This window comes from Taudactylus pleione, unplaced genomic scaffold (genome assembly GCF_031769625.1).
Source record: "Taudactylus pleione unplaced genomic scaffold, aTauple2 ptg000015l, whole genome shotgun sequence".
NCBI lineage: Eukaryota > Metazoa > Chordata > Amphibia > Anura > Myobatrachidae > Taudactylus > Taudactylus pleione.
Genome location: NW_028284417.1, coordinates 26631728 through 26649212, shown reverse-complemented (window position 1 = coordinate 26649212; position 17485 = coordinate 26631728). Strand labels below are relative to the sequence as shown.

General features: G+C 39.1%; 1 protein-coding gene across 2 annotated transcripts in view; it reads left to right on the top strand.

The window, feature by feature from the left end:
* The window catches only part of MAP3K7 (mitogen-activated protein kinase kinase kinase 7), a 75731-nt gene extending 58663 nt beyond the window's left edge, over window positions 1-17068 (top strand). Inside the window, exons 12-17 of one of the 2 annotated variants that reach the window (XM_088472057.1) lie at window positions 5711-5791; window positions 8111-8175; window positions 10665-10776; window positions 13061-13122; window positions 14265-14380; window positions 16359-17068. In XM_088472057.1, coding sequence (XP_088328183.1) covers window positions 5711-5791; window positions 8111-8175; window positions 10665-10776; window positions 13061-13122; window positions 14265-14380; window positions 16359-16539 — 617 coding nt within the window. In that variant the 3' untranslated portion in view covers window positions 16540-17068. The remainder of the gene's footprint in view (window positions 1-5710; window positions 5792-8110; window positions 8176-10664; window positions 10777-13060; window positions 13123-14264; window positions 14381-16358) is intronic. The other variant, XM_088472066.1, reaches the window with a different exon arrangement.
* The last annotated feature ends 417 nt before the right edge of the window (window positions 17069-17485 follow it).

Genomic DNA, 17485 nt, shown 5'->3' with positions numbered 1-17485 from the left:
CACACCTTTTCTGAAAGGCCCCAGAGGCTGCCACACCACTAAGCAGGAGGCATCACACCATGAAGACCAAGGAGCTCTCCAAACAAGTCAGGGGCAAAGTTGTTGAGAAGTACAGTTCTGGGTTGGGTTATAAAAAAAATATCCAAATCTTTGATGATCCCCCGGAGCACTATCAAATCCATCATCATCAAATGGAAAAAAACATGGTACCACAACAAACCTGGAAGAGTGGTCAGAAAAAAGCCATACTTAGTGATAAAAAAAATAAGACATGATTTGAGTTTGCCAAAAGGCACGTGGGCGACTCCCCAAATGTATGGAGGAAGGTGCTCTGGTCAGATGAGACTAAAATTTAACTTTTCGGCCACCAAGGAAAACGCTATGTCTGGCGCAAACCCAATGCCCCCCATCACCCCAAGAACACCACCGCCACAGTGAAACATGGTGGTGGCAGCATCATGCTGTGGGAATTTTTTCAGCAGCAAGGACTGGGAAACTGATTTGAGTCGAGGGAAAGATGGATGGTGCTTAATACAGGGTTATTCTTGAGCAAAACCTGTTTGTCTGCCTGTGATTTGAGACTGGGACGGAGGTTCACATCCAGCAGGACAATGACCTGAAGCATACTGCTAAAGCAACACTCGAGTGGTTTAAGGGGAAACATTTAAATGTGTTGGAATGGCCTAGTCAAAGCCCAGATCTCAATCCAATTGAGAATCTGTGGTTAGACTTGAAGATTGCTGTTCACAAGCGGAAACCATCCAACATGAAGGAGCTGGAGCAGTTTTTGCCTTGAGGAATGGGCAAGATGTGGCAAGCCCATAGAGACTTATCCAAAGCGACTTGCAGGTGTAATTGCTGCAAAAGGTGGCTCGACAAAGTACTGACTTTAGGGGGGTGAATAGTTATGCACGCTGAAGTTTTTTGTGGAGATGTTTCAGTCACAATATTAAAAAAAAAAAAAACTTCAGTTTTGGGCATGTTCTGTGAATGAAATGATACACACCTTCAAACAATCCATTTTAATTCCAGGTTGTGAGGCAACAAAATATGAAAAATGCAAAGGGGGTGAATACTTTTTGCAAGGCACACTATCATCCAATATATCATTTCCAACGTGGATCACAATGATATATCGTACACACTGTATAGAGTGCATGCACAATCCGCCGTTTCCGGCCGCCGTTCATCAAATTGTCCCATCTGCTGTGCTGCTATGCAGATGAAAGTGTAGTGAGATGAAAGGGAGAGGAGGGTGGGTGCAGAGCTTAGTGGTGGGGTAGTAGGACCATTATGGGGGGGGGAGAAAAGAATAAAAGTGGAGTGAGAGGAGGGGGAGGGAAGCAGAGGGGAGGAATACAGACAGAGGAAAGGAGCCAAGGGGAGCAAGAAATGGAGGAGACTGGGGGGGGGGAGGATAGAGGTGGGACCAGGGAGAAGAATAAAGGCTTAGGTAGGCGCTGAGTAAAGGGAGAGTTTGAAGAAAACATGGTCATGGTGTGGATGAGGTAAGAACGGGGAGGAAAACTGGAAGTAGGAATAGTGTCTGTATGAGAACAGCAGTGATAAAGATTTTGTAAAAATGCTGGTGAAAGAACACTGTTGGTGAATATGTATGCTCGACTCCAAAAGTGTTTTTTTGTTTGTTTTTTTAATGAGGGGAATATATGTGATCTAATGGGTTTAGAAAGTTAGTAATAAAAAAAGAGACTATTAGTAGTTCGAAGTTGTGAGGCTAGGCAAAAAGCAATGGTAAATCAGATCATATATGCAAGATTAGAGGTTACTTGGCATTGGTATTAATAGTTTTTAGTGAAAAAAAATAAGTGAGGGCGCACAAATAGTAGCAAGTAACATGGTAATTTCTTTACAATGATCAAACAAGGAGTTCAGTGTTGCATTTCCTGGTTATGCAGGCAGCATGTGTTGTGAAGAGGAAGTGAACTCACACGCTCCATAGGTGTCTATATACAGTGTTGATTGTAGTTTAGTTTTGGATGATAAAATATTCTCCTTCTGTTTTACTTCGATTTAACGCTGTCATTTTCCCTAAATTCTATTTTACACTTGTGAAATCTGAACTTATGAATCTGCTAACTACAGCCTAGGCCTGCAGCCTAGTGAATGATATTTAAGTAGAGATGTAGCAAAGTGTGCACCCTAATTAATGGTAAACCCCCCCACTTGCCAGCCAATGCAGACCTAGCAATAAAATGGCTTAAACAAACATGTAGCATATACCAAACATTTAGGACTTTGATTAATCATGCCTACACTCAATGTAAAGACTGGAGATATTACTTAGGGTAATTTATATACAATAAAATATTATAAGGCACCAGCAGACTTCAGATAACTATTGCTGATTACCTACAGTGCATCTGGAAAGTATTCAAAGTGCTTCACTTTTTCCACATTTTATGTTACAGCCTTATTCCAAAATGGAATAAATTAATTTTTGTCCTCAAAATTCTACACACAATACCCCATAATGACAACGTGTAACATTTTTTTGAGGTTTTTGCAAATGTAATTAAAAAAAAAAAAAAAAACTAAGATATCACATGTACATAAGTATTCACAGCCTTTGCTCAATACTTTGTTGTTGCACCTTTGGCAGCAATTACAGCCTCAAGTCTTTTTGAATACGATGCCACAAGCTTGGCACACCTATCTTTGGGCAGTTTCGCCCATTCCTCTTTGCAGCACCTCTCAAGCTCCATCATGTTGGATGGGAAGCGTCGGTGCACAGCCATTTTCAGATCTCTCCAGAGATGTTCAATCGGATTCAAGTCTGGGCTCTGCTGGGTCACTCAAGGACTTTCACAATGTTTCTTGAAGCCACTCCTTTGATATCTTGGCTGTGTGCTTAGGATCGTTGTCCTGCTGAAAGATGAACAGTCGCCCCAGTCTGAGGTCAAGAACGCTCTGGAGCAGGTTTTCATCCAGGATGTCTCTGTACATTACTGCATTCATCTTTCCCTCTATCCTGACTAGTCTCCCAGTTCCTGCCGCTGAAAAACATCCCCACAGCATGATGCTGCCACCACCATTCTTCACTGTAGAGATGGTATGGCCTGGTGATGAGCGGTGCCTGGTTTCCTCCAAACATAACGCCTGGCATTCACGCCAAAGAGTTCAATGTTTGTCTCATCAGACCAGAGAATTTCGTTTCTTATGGTCTGAGAGTCCTTCAGATGCATTTTGGCAAACTCCAGGCGGACTGCCATGTGATTTTTACTAAGGACTGGCTTCCATCTGGCCACACTACCATACAGGCCTGATTGGTGGATTGCTGCAGAGATGGTTGTCCTTCTGGAAGGTTCTCCTCTCTCCACAGAGGAATGCTGTAACTCTGACAGAGTGACCATCAGGTTCTTGGTCCCCTCCCTGACTAGGGCCCTTCTCCCCCGATCGCTAAGTTTAGACAGCCGACCAACTATAGGAAGAGTCCTGGTGGTTCCGAACTTCTTCCGTTTACGGGTAATGGAGGCCACTGTGCTCTTTGGGACCTTCAAAGCCTCAGATATTTTTCTGTACCCTTCCCCTCGAGACAATCGGAGGTCTACAGACAATTCCTTGGACTTCATGCTTGGTTTGTGCTCTGACATGCACTGTCAAGTGTGGGTCCTTTATATATAAACAGGTGTATGCCTTTCAAAATCATGTCCAATCAACTGATTTACCACAGATGGACTCCAATTAAGCAGTAGGAACAACTCAAGGATGATCAGTGGAAACAGCATGCACCTGAGCTCAATTTTTGAGCTTCATGACCAAGGCTGTGAATACTTATGTAAATATGATTTCTTAGTGCCAAATTATTTTGGAGAAAAAGTTGCAGTTAATAGAAGTGATGCATATTATTTTATTGAAAGTTATTTTGTAAATTGATCTGTTTTTCCTCTTTTGTCCTATCTGGGGAACACTGCAGGAGTAGGCACTAAATAGTTAAACTACCTTACCCCTCTAAGCTCTTCCACCTCCTCCAGCCAGCCAGTTTTTTTAATTCGTGCCCGTAGAAAGACATGACTTCAGGCTCCTAAACCGGTCACAGCGACCATTTACCACAGAGTGTGTAAAACTTAATTAGATGGTGTGAGCGCCAGAGAGTCCCGGCCTCCCAGTTCCTCTTGCCACGTCTCCTTTCCATTTTATATGCCTATTTGCCTAATGGTCTCCAGTTTTCTTCCTTAAAGGGTCAGGTTTCTGCCTTCTTGATCCCAGCTCCTCTCTTCTGGGATTACTACATGGTTCAGCCCAATGTACGTTCCGCCCGTCCCACTGTGGGACCTTAATTTGGTCTTGGAGGTGCTTCAGCTGGCTCCTTTTCAGCACGACAGGGTGGCTACTTGGTCCTCGGTGCATACCTTTACCAAATATTGTTGCTTCAACACGTTTGTGGCAAAGATGCCAGTTTTGTACACAGCTGTACGCGACACCATCTTTAGTTTTGCTCTGGGAAATTCCACAGTTTGCATCATCCTGGACAGGATGAAAGAGGATGTTTTGTACTCTCTGGTTGTTTGTGCCTAATGCTGGGTACACACTGGGTGATATATTAGCCGATCAATTGATCGGCCAATATATCTGCTGGCCATCGGCTAGTGTGTACAGACTGTATTTGTTCTTCTGCTCCTTTGCAAAAACAGTTTACATTCTACAGACTATATGTCTGTGAACCGCGACGTTCAGACATATCGCATTGGCTGTGCTGCACAGCTGTTGGACAGACATGTCTGCAGACATATCTGTCCATCGGCAAGTGTGTATGGGCGGTCTGCTGACCACCTCTACACACAACGGCAGCCGCGAGGAGGGGGGAGTGGCCCCGCCCTGCCTCCCTGCCAGAGGGACCCACGGCTACCGGATAGATGATGGCCGTTCAGTGTGTATGAACGACCATCATCTAAAGATATATCTGCAAATCGCTCGATCTGCAGTTATCTTTCAGGTGTGTACACACCTTAACCGGTCTAGCTGAAGTTGGTGAAAGGGCTTAGAGGGGGGTGGAGTGTCAGGTCCAATAGTTTAACTACTTAGTGCCTTCTCAATCTCCGCTTTAACCCAGTCTGTAGTGTCCCCCAGATGAACTGAGTATTTGATTTTAGAATTAGTACAAATCCTTTTTTCATTGTGAGCCCATTGCATGTTACTATTAATGTTCTTATCTGTTATAATTCCACACAAGTGGTGAGGTAACATTACAGTAATTTTGTAATCAGACACTTTACAGCACACTACAAAAACTCTTCAGTTTATAAAGGGTACCTGTGGCATGGGAGGGCAATCTTGTAGTCTGTTATTGAGCCATTTTAGTTTAATCCAAATTGTTTTACCACCTATTATTGGTATGACTGTTTTGATATGCTTCAGACTTAAAGATTTTACAGCTAATTGCAGCTCCTAGTAAAACTAGTCATTATTTCCAAACACCCAATGATTGGCTCAGGGAAATGTTTTCACGTCTCAGTTAGTGTAAGTTTGTGTCTGCTGTCATGCTGTTTTGTGCATGTTCATTTGTGTTGCCCTTTTCTATCTTGTGTATTGTTTTTGTGTATTTTTTTGTCCATCCAGAGCAGAAACTTTTGCAGTTTGCATGGTTCTTTTTGCATGCACTTCATTGTGTAACATTGTGCTGTACACTTTCATGCTTTTGTGAATTGTGTTATGTACCACTTGTAGTTTGCATGTGTATGTGTTTTCGCAGCCTGTACCAAGCATAAACGAGGCCATCGTAAAACTGCTTCATTTGGCAACATTCTGGATGTCCCTGAGATCATCATAACAGGTACTACAGAATGGTAATGATCTGTCAAGCCAAAGAATAATCACCTCAAAGTAACACCAAATGCTTTTTGCTTCAATTTGCATGTCGAAATGTAACAAGTTTTGCTTACCTCAACTATTACATGTCGCAAGCTATTAACAGTGCGTGTTTTTAATTGTTGCTACTTATAACTGAATATGCAAATAGTAACTTAACATAAATACCAGTCAGTATAACAAAAAGAATGTTAGCAATTTCAGAACTACCTTAAATTAGGTTTGCTTTGCCTCAAAAGGGTTGGGATTTTTTGTAAATAGAAAAACATGCAGCTGTGGGCAGAATGTATTTTTTTTTTTTTTTTTTAGAAGAATAAAAATAAAAACTGTACACAATATAAACATACACAGGTTAGAAATAAGGCAATTGTGAAGTCGAAAGCTGGCATAGTTCTTTTTTATGGCAGTCTGCTTTTAACATTTTTGATTTATTTTTATTTTTCTCTTTCATAATATGCCCCAATACATAGACACGGTCCTGATATTTACATGACTGATATTTAAGAATTTACCACTTGTGTTTTATATTATAATCCATAGTTTTTGACCGGTTCAAAGCCTGGTTTAGTGACCCATAATCAGATTTGTGGGTATATATACAGAGTCAATCCATGTAGCCAGTGGCTCTCAAGTTGTATTTAGGATGAAATGTATTTTGATATGTAGCCGAATGACTACTACTTTAAATTAATTGATGACTGTCTAAAAAATCTTAATGGTCTTACACAAACAACCCCCCCCCTCCCCTTTCCCCCTCCATGTAACTACAGTTTGTTCTATTTATAATATCATAGCAAAGATATATTACTGGGGAAGCATATATTTGATTCTTTACGCATCAATGGTAAGTGGGTTTTAGCATTGTTTCCACTAAACATGCCTATTAATTGTCATGGCATTTTCTTCAATGGTTCACACTTAATGTTGTTCTTTATTTTATCCAACCCTGACAATTGTGAGTTCTGTTCCAATTCCAATCCAGCATGTGCGCCACTCTTCATGTGCTTCTATATCAAATTAAGAATTACAAATATTTCTGCCATCCTAATTGATTCCTGCTAATTTTAGAGCAGTGCTGTTGCTGAATGACATGCACTTACTCCGTAAACGCTAGCCACTGTTTTAAGGAATGCTGTGATTTACTGGTAACAATGACATTCAAGATTATAGTAAATGACTTTACAAATAACATGTATGTATGTATGTATGTTCAGCTTAGAGGAATATGTTTCCTTATACATTCGCGAGACCTTGTTTCAGCTCTAAAGCAAAACCGGATTTCACTCTTTACCTTGATGAAATAGATGTAATTGAGCTGTTTCTCTTGACTGTGCACCAGTAGTTGTATCATTTTATATGAAAAGATCATTTGTTTAACTACAGCACATAGTACTGAGAAATTGTGGCTGCTATGAGTTGCAGATGCTTTGGGTGGGAAGCAAAAAATTTGTTTTAGTGCAAGCTATAATGTATAGCCACCATGAACCATTACGTCATTCCATATCAGGAAGCTGGAATTCAGAGCATTGTCTCAGCTGTTGCTCGTAGCAATTCAGGGTCTCCCTTTAGACAACTGATCTCTCATCTTAACACACAACACAAACACTACATATGCCTCAGTCCAGAAAGGCATGTAAATGATCCTGGTAACTCACACATTTTATGTAAACGTAAGCACATTCGAAAATATGCTTTTTATCGCCCTGGACATAGATGGAAAGATGTCTTAGCTGTCACTTTGAATGGTGCTGGCAGGTGTGCCTCAGGCAGGAGAGAGGGATTGCCACATTCTTTGTCATTTATAGATGGCAAGATGTGACTTTTGGGAAATCAAGAGTAGGAGTGGCAGAGAGCATGGGATTAAAGCCTATTTTCGCTGCAGGGAAAATTTATTTAATTAAGAGATCTGAAAGCAAGACATATAAGGCATGTATATATAAAGGTAGGCACAGTTATTGCAGTCCACCTGCTGTTACATTAGATCAGCCATGCTGCTGTATACCTAAGGCCCTGGGAATGGATGTAGTCATCAGCCATGGACAGCAAACGCATGTGGATGATGGAACTGGTTTAATAGGAGGGAGGCATTGTCTTGATATACTTTCTTTTGGCCAGTGCTGCCGGAGTTAAAATGTTGCAGCTGTCTCCTCCAATCCCCTGTGTTGATTCCTTTCTTTTCTTCTGCCTATGGACTTGTACAAATTCCAAGCTTACACAGTTTGTGACCCTTCAGTTACGTGTGGAAGCAGCGTTTGGTAAATTATTTTTGCTTAATATCCAACAGGCAACGGGCAGCAAAGGCGCAGATCTGTTCAAGATCTCACTATTATTGGAACAGAGTCCAGTCAGGTAAGGGACAACACTTCTCGATTAATGTAATTCTATTATCTGTGTTTAGCAGTTACTACTAGTGATCATATTTTACCTGTACATACTGACATTGTCATATAGATAGTTATAATTGCGTTTTTAGAACTCCATTAGTATTTAATAATTTAAGGACTGTTTGGCATGGCAGCTGTAGGATATGGGATATAAAAAAACATTTGTCCGATTGTAGCCCTTACATCAGACAAACTTAGTTCCATTATATAATATTATGCCTGCTAAAATGGTAGCCCAAGACACAATCTCTAAAGGTTTTGTACATAAACATTTCAAAATGGTCTACATTTCATTAATGACCTAAGAAGACATGTTCAGTATTGTAAACATGTCTAGTCCTGTTTCCAAATATTAGATACTACTTTAATAAGCCGGCAGAATTTAATTCAATTTTTAACATGTAGCTGGATGATGTTTGCATTTACTGATTGACATTAATAAGATGTCCGTCTACCTGAGGAAAAGCATTCAACTTTGTACTCCATTTACATGTATTCTATTTGTTTCATGACTGTCACTATTAGTCATAGAGGTGGAAATACAGAACGTAAGCTAGCCACAGCCACTTTGACTTTATCTCATTTCCAGATTTTAGGATCACAGTAGAAGCTAATAATTATTATTGAGTCAAAATTGAATATATCAGTACCATGTAACTTTAAAAAGACAATTCTTTAGTATTCTATAATATTGCAATTTTTCTTTAAACTACTATAGCAATGATTCTTGTTTTTAAACTTAAAACTTGTTGAAGAGCTATATTTGTAGGTATGCGTGTACGTAGGTATGTGTGTGTGTGTGTGTGTGTGTGTGTGTGTATGTATATATATATGTGTGTGTGTGTGTGTGTGTGTGTATATATATATATATATATATATATATATATAGCGCGCGCGTGTGTAAATATATATACATGTACATATATGTGTGTGTATAAATTATATATCATATATATGTGTGTGTGTGTGTATATATATATATATATATATATATGTGTGTGTGTGTGTATATTATATAGATATATAATAGTACACTTATTCCTGTGGGCCCCACTTCATTGAAAAAGGTCACAAGAGTGATACATTCTTAGATTAACTAGGGAGCAGGGAGCCTTTGCGAACTTTAGATTTGGCTTCACAGCATAGGGCCGTATTCAATTAGCTGCGATAAGCCGTTTGCGACGAAAAGATTTTCGCCGGTGACGTCATTTCGCCAGGCGGAAACTTATCCCCGTATTCAATTCCGTCGGTGCAGAAAGTCAATGGATTAGGAATAGGCGAAAAAAGGTTCGCCTATGAAACTAGGCGGAAAAAAGTGCAGAATTGGGGTTTTGGGGTGCAAACTTGCGGGAACCACCCTGCACCCTTGGGACTGCCCCCCAAAGGTAAACTGTGTCAAAAGTTTAAAAAATACTTTTGAACACCCCAAGAAAGTACTTTCATTTTGGGGGCGAAAAAAACAAGGTTGGGAGACAAACTTAAAAACTAGCAAAATAGACTACAGGAGGATCCCCAAGTATGCCCCAGGTGTTTTTAAGTTTGCAGGTGTTTGCGGCAGGTGGATTTTTAAAAGTTTTTTTTAAAACATCACTTTAGCAACTTCAAAACATGCTAGCACCCATTTTCATGTACCCCAAATTTGCTGGGACTACTTATTTTCTGCAAAAAACAATGCTAAATGCTATTCTTCACCACTTCTGCAAAGACGCTAATTATCAGCTATTGAGAGCATTTAAGTACCCCAAATACTTTCAGCAGGTCTATTCGAGGGCATCTATGGTGATCCACAATGTCAGTGCATCTTTTGGGGGGTGTCAGCTGATTTCCCCAATTCTGACAGGACTATTCGCTGGTTTAGAATTCGCCGGGTTCCGTTTCCGCTGATTTGGAGTTGAATACGGGGATAAGCGGGGACGAGCGTGATACTTTTTCGCATGCAAAACCAGCGATGTCTCGCGGCTAATTAAATATGCCCCATAGTATGTGTTTGATATGTTGTTCGGCTGTAAAAGTCTACTCTACTTTGCCATCTTTACAATTATCATTTGAAAAAAGACATTATGTTTTCATGGTTCAGGTTTAATGTATTTGTTTCTCTGGTTAAAAGTAGATGCAAGAGGCATCCAAATGTTGTTGGCATAATCAGGAACACACTTTTTAGCTGTTGTCACTCTGCTCTTTTTTATTGTTTTATTTTGTTTGTTTTTTTTTACAACTTTCCCACCATAGCAGTTTTAAATGTCCCACTGCTTCATATCACCTTTGCCATTTCACCCTCCACGTACGTACGTACGTACGTACGTACGTACGTACGTACGTAAGTACGTACGTACGTACGTACATACATACATACATACAATCTGATTACCTGTTACATATTACCTCTGCTACATCCATTCCATTTCTAATAGTTTATGATGATTTCTACTTCCCCACCTCTTTGCTGGTGTATAGGAGAGTAGAAGTAGCAGCAGATCCTCCAGTCCTAGCGTTAGGATGATCACTACCTCAGGACCAACCCCTGACAAGCCGCCACGTGTTATTCCATGGGGTCCCGATGATTCAGGTACCAATTTCCCATCATCATTTCTTGTTTTTCTAGAGTGGCTAGATCTGTCTGGTATTTTAAAGGGAATTTTCATGGTGATATTGAATATATACCCAAACCCTCTCTTTTTATAAAAAAAAAAAATACTTTGGATGCATAGTGGGGGAGTGCCCAGTGTCTGAACATATCACTTTAGGGCAGATGAGTTGGAGAAAAAGAACCTCATGACCAGTTCTGTTCCTTAAAAAACCATTTGGTTATGGCAGACCGTCTCAGAGAACTCATTGGCTTTAACCATGTTTTTTTTTCATCTGCAATCTTAAAAATTGCATGAGAATTCCCATAGCTGGCCATACACTAGCAATTTAATTGGCTTTAAGACACCACACTAATACTTTATTAAATCAGTATTGGAGGGGTAATCCTAGCATTGTTTCTGTTCCCAGTACAACACCCATATTAGGTTTACTCATTCATGCACTTTTAAAATGTTTGTGTGCAACAGGGACTCTGTGCCTGATGCGGAGTTAAAAGAAAATGCAGTGAAAGCCACTCATAGGTATGCACAGAAGAAATGTGTATATCTGCCTGTATGCAGAGCTGTACACATCCTTAGATACTCACATCTGTGTGTTTGTGTGTAGCTTATTTAAGTTATTTATAAAGCTCGCTAACATTCTGCAACACTTTACAGAGAATATTTTAGTCATTCACATCTGTTCCTGCCCCAGTAGAGCTTGCAATCTATATTCCCTACTACATGTAGACACAAACTAGGGTTAAGGTCTTTGGGTTGTGGGAGGAATCCAGAGCACCTGGGTAAAATCCATGCAAACATTTGAGTACGTACATACATACTCCACACAGATAGGGCCTTAGTGGGATCGCAACCTAAGGGTGCATACACACCAGGACGATATCGGCACGGTTAAGGTAATTGGAACGATGAATCGTGTAAATCGCATAGTGTGTACGCACAATTGCGCGCTCCCGCTGGTCGTTTGCGACGTCTTATGATTGTCTGTGCAGCACAGACAATCATAAGATAACGCATACGATAAGGTGCCAATCGCACAGTGTGTACGGACAACCGGACGATCAGCCCACTGTACACTGTACAGCGCATTCGATTTGACGATTCAACAAATTGTCAAATCTTATGCGAAATTGGACAGTGTGTACGCTCAATTTAGGAAGTTCTGCCTTCAAGGGAAATTGGACAGGAAATCGGAACGATTATAAATCGTTCAGGTGTGTACCCTGCCTAAGACCTCAGTGCTGTAAGGCAGTAATGCTAACCACTACACCAACCGTGCTGTTCATATGCACCTGGTTTGGTACAGGTCATTGTAATTAATGTGTACTTGCACCTGTGTTATACTAGTTGTCAAACACTTCTCTAAAAAGGGGTATATTTGCTTACATCCAGGTCTGCATGGGCTTTGTATAAACTTTTTGTAAAGATATCACCAGAGAGTTCCTGCGGCGCTAGACTCAAATCAAATAACTGGGGAATCTTCTAATCCAAATGTTCTGCAACTTCTTCTTTACCAAGAACACTCCAAAAAAAAAAAAAAGAAAGTAAACACCAATAGTGTAATAAATTCTAAATTGAAAATAAACGCAAACCAAATCATGAATTTCCTACCGGAGTTAGTGGTCTACATTCAAAGGTAGACACTTGGCTATATGGGGGGGAGCGGATCACATCATTTTCTATCACGTGGTGAAGCTCTTTCTCATCCGCCAATATCGTCATATGTCCAAACCTATTTGTTGGGGAGTGGGGTGACACTTCTACACTCAAAGGGTCCATTGGCTGCTCAGCGCACGTGTTTCTATTCACAAATAGTTTTTTTTAGCTTGTATAAACTGTGCCTACGTGAGAACATTCTTCACACCCCCACACCTCCTCTCGCCGATTTTAGAGGGTAGATACCATAACATTTAATTCACTGTACTTGCGTGTGCCTTTTTCTGGTTTTGTGCATTCACGCAACGTATGCCTAGCAAATTGGTGCATTTCATCTCTGCATCAGCGCCAATGTTTGGGCACTCAGCTAGTGATTTCAGAACCATTTTTAAAGCTGAACGAATATTGAAGATGATTTTGGTCATGAAAATTTTTTTTTTTTAAATGATGAATTGCATTGTGACATTCCAAACCCCTTTTGTAATTAAGGATTGGTTTAAACTTTCTTTAATGAGCTCTGTCGTGTGCCATGTAGGGTATTGTTGTTCAAAATTAAAAAAAATAAATTTGTAATGTTTATAAACTAATTATAGCAATGTTTTGTTTCAGATACAAATGGATCAGATAACTCTATACCAATGGCATACCTTACCCTGGATCATCAGTTACAGGTCAGTATCTTTCTAATTATTTCATTCATCTACCTCTCCACCACTGTCTATGCTTTCTCTACATAGATGCCCTAACACTACCTATGGCTGAACCTATCCAAAGCAGAGGTTACCATTTTTCCTCCTCCCAGTGTCTCCCACTTGATACCTACTGATACAAATGTCTCATGCCAGTCTTACAATAATATGCCACTTGCCATTCCGCAACATGCACACCCGATCTGGAGAGTAACCTGACATTCAATCAAAGAATCATTAGTTAAAAAGAAAATCAAGGAATACGTTTTGTAAATGTTAATACACATTTAACTGGGAATTTCATTTTACAAATTGATTCACCCAGTACATTTTTGAAGCCGTGTAACTCTTATGATAAAGCAAAATCTGCAATAGGCGATTTAGAGCCTAATAAACTTAGAGCAGAACATCAACTTAATTTATCTTGTTTTCAGTCTCCATATTTACTAAGTTTATTTTTAATGTATTTTTTTCATCATTTAGCAGATAAATATTAATTTATTGCACCACTTCTTTCGTGGTATTGACTATAGAGAGCAGTTAATTTTCTAATTTAATCAGTTACTTTGTTACGTTATAAAACGGTACAATAGCAAAAAAGCATGCTAAATAACATTTATGTAGGTTTACATTGCTGTAGAAGTATACTGATTTGCTGTTGAGCTAAGCCAGCCGTTAATATATCTTGTTTTATCCTGCATGAGCTATTGATTCATTTTTAATGGAACACTCAATTGTGCATTACTATGTGTATAATACATGCACTTTATAATCCATCCTTATAAAAAGTGTGTCTGTTCCCATATTACATGAAAAGCCATCCAAGAATCAAAATTATTCTCTCAATAAGAGACCATGGTAATTTTAAGTTTTTGGTTTTCTGTGTTGATCAAAATACTATAGACAATAGGACTGTATAGATGAGTATCAAGCACTCTGTACAATCTTTATCTCAGATGTGCTCTGGTACATCACTAGCAACAGACCCCAGGTCTGAGTCAAGTTTAGAACCCAGGGCACTTATTTTTAAAAGCTTACGGATGTAAAAGTATTTCCGGCACATTCTAGCTGGGGTATATGTAGAGATATCTGTTGATTGGTTTTTATGTCTGCTTTATTTTCAGCCTCTAGCACCATGTCCAAACTCCAAAGAATCTATGGCTGTGTTTGAGCAGCATTGCAAAATGGCACAAGAATATATGAAAGTTCAGACAGAAATTGCGTTATTATTGCAACGAAAGTAAGTGTATGGTGGGGGACACAGTACCAATTACAAAATTTAGGTTCTATTTGTAGTAAAACTTGTATGTACGTTACTGATGGCTTTTTTTATAATATAATGTATTTCAGATTAGAAAGTAATTGACCTAATTATAAAACTATTTTGTAATTGAATCATAGCCCGCTGGGATAACTGCAACTTTATTGGAGTATATATTATTGTGAAAACTGATGGGTCTAAATAAGCTAAACAATACTGTACCAGACTACTTTTCTTTGCAATATAGTCTCTAGCAAAGTCCCTCTATCTGCACTGTTTTCCTAATTTCCTGCTGAAACGTTTGTATTTAGCCTGCTACTGATTACCTTTCCCAGCATCAGTGCATCAGCAGCAAAGTAGAATTGTGAAATTGGTAAAGTGACGCACACTACAAAAAAACAAGACAAACGTTAAGGGAGTTCACATTCATTATATATATAGTCTTAGTACATGTAGCCAGTGTAGATGAAAAAATATATACACAGTACCTATAGGGGCAGATTCAAATAAGTGCGGAAGCCTCTGAGCCTGTTCCCGTGGCTTCTGAGTATTAAATACAGAAGGCAGTTTCTGATTGGAGCCTGTGGAGGCGCAAGCAAAGTCTGCCTACCTTCTAATAACTGGAAAAACAAGCAACACCGACAGCTTGCATTGAATTAAAACTGCCCCTAAATATGTGCTGGTACCACTAGTTTGATGGTGAATATTAAGGAACGTAAAAGGAATGGACTCCACATAAACTGTACACAAAATTATATAAACACACAAAGCAAAAAACTGACTAAACCATTTCACCTTTTACAGCCCCACTCGCACATGAATGACTTCTTGCATTGCAAAACTGTATTTTGCTTACATAGCCAGTTACACACTGGACGATCAGACAATGATCAGATATCATTGTCTGATCGTCCTGCATGTGCTGGATGTTCGATATCAAACATCCAGCAACATGCACCAACCCCCAAAGGACTTAACGACCCGCGATCAACGATCGGGGGTCCCTATAGTAAACAGGCTAACCTGGTCGATATCGACCAGGTTGGCTTGCATGCACGGGCGATGGTCAATATCGACCATCCGTGCTTGCGCATCGATGGTTGTTGGAGGGGGCTAAATAAAGGACAATATAAACAATATCGTTTATATTGTCCTTTTTATCTGACTGTGTGTGTATGCAGAAGTGAACAGAAGACTTATTGTACAATTAGACATCATGCAAAACTTTTATCTCTTTGTGCGTCAGTGAAATCTGTCTGTTAATTATCCATCTTTCCTCTATTACTATAGATGAATGTTAATTATAATTCTAAAGAAGATTTTACCTTCTAAATAACAAAGCATCAGCAAATTTCTTTCCTTATTTGCTGTACTGCAGCTTTATCCAAAGTGCATACTTTCCTGGAAGTAACCGGTTCTGTTAACATAACCTTAAAGGGTTGTCCACTTTATAAACTGCCTCCATTTCTTTTTAAGTCCTGCTTCTCTACTTTACATGTAGCATGTAGGAGGGTCTTCCAGCCTTTTATAAAGTTATGTTCCCACATTACTTATGCTGCTTTAAATGGTATGTTCTCCAATAGAGTTACCCAATCTCCATTACAATTGTTACTGTATACCAACCTAACTATATAAATGGCTGGTGGTTAGGTCCTATTCCTCCTCTGATAGATGGTAGTCAAGAATTGTCACTCTGATCCTTTTTCACCATAACTAATTTCTGTAGATCTATGTGGAGTACACTCTTTTACTGGGACCGTTAAATGGCTTCTACATGTCAGTACTTCCTAATGTCATTTTTCCCACCTGTAAAAAAATGCACTGTTAATATTGTCATTTCTCTGCTACCTTAAGAGTTTTTAGTAAGTGATAGCAATAATTGTAATATTCCTCTAAAAACTTGTTAGCAATTCACTGCATAATATAATACATGATCTACTAAAACTTTTTGTTCTAGGCAAGAACTAATAGCGGAACTTGACCAGGATGAAAAAGACCAACAAAACACATCTCGTTTGGTACAAGAACACAAAAAGCTTTTAGATGAAAACAAAAGTCTTTCGACTTATTATCAGCAATGCAAAAAACAGCTGGATGTAATCAGAGGTCAGCAGCAAAAACGACAAGGAACCTCCTGATTACAGGACATATGAACAATTGACCTCTTGGAATGGTGCAATTAGACATTTTGCAAACTTTCCTTTCTTTTGAGCATGAAGATGGATAATGTTCATTGGATCAGCACATAAAGTCGTCAGATAAATACAACCATTACGAGATTGTTGTGAACTATTAATGTATGCATGTTTCATGCCTGTGGAAAGTCCTATTACGTTATATATGAATAGTTATTTGATCCGTTTTTTTGTTTTGTTATTTTTTGTAAAGCTGAACTTTGCTTCTCAAAGAAATTGTCCAACCGATCCTGATCTTCAAAGAATTTATTTTTAACAAAATGTGTTTTAGTCCACTCGCTAATACACTTTACATTTTCTTAGAAAAAGTACTTTTTTTTTTTTTTCAGAACAATTCACATGTTCTGTATCTCATTGTATTCATGCAACTCCGTAATTTCTATTTTACTATCAGTGTGCTGAGAAACTAAATGGTGGGGAATAATGTTGTACAATGAAATAAAAGTGGGCTCATTAAACAAACCAAAATATACAGTCAATGACATTACTTTTCTTGCCCAGTCTACTCTCAGTTTGAAGTTACAGTAAGTGAGCATTTAAGAAAACCATTCCTTTTTGGCTCATGGGATATTTCTGAATGAATTATGGAAGTTTCTAGAAGAACAAGTTACTGTATCTAGCTGGATTACATCTTTTCAGTATGTTGCTCGTCATAAAATACAATTTTTCACAGGAAGATATTTAAATATTGTAGTTTGAAAATAATTCTGTTCTAACTAAGTGCAACAGAAGTTGCTAAATGCCGGGTAAGTCCATTCTGGGATTGTGCAAAGACTGGTATTTTGCTATGTGGTGGACAAGGCATATTGTATAGTATAACCTGTGTAAAATGGTCTCCTGTATCACATGAGGCAGTATTACAGGTGAGTGACCTGTCCTGAGAATGTAA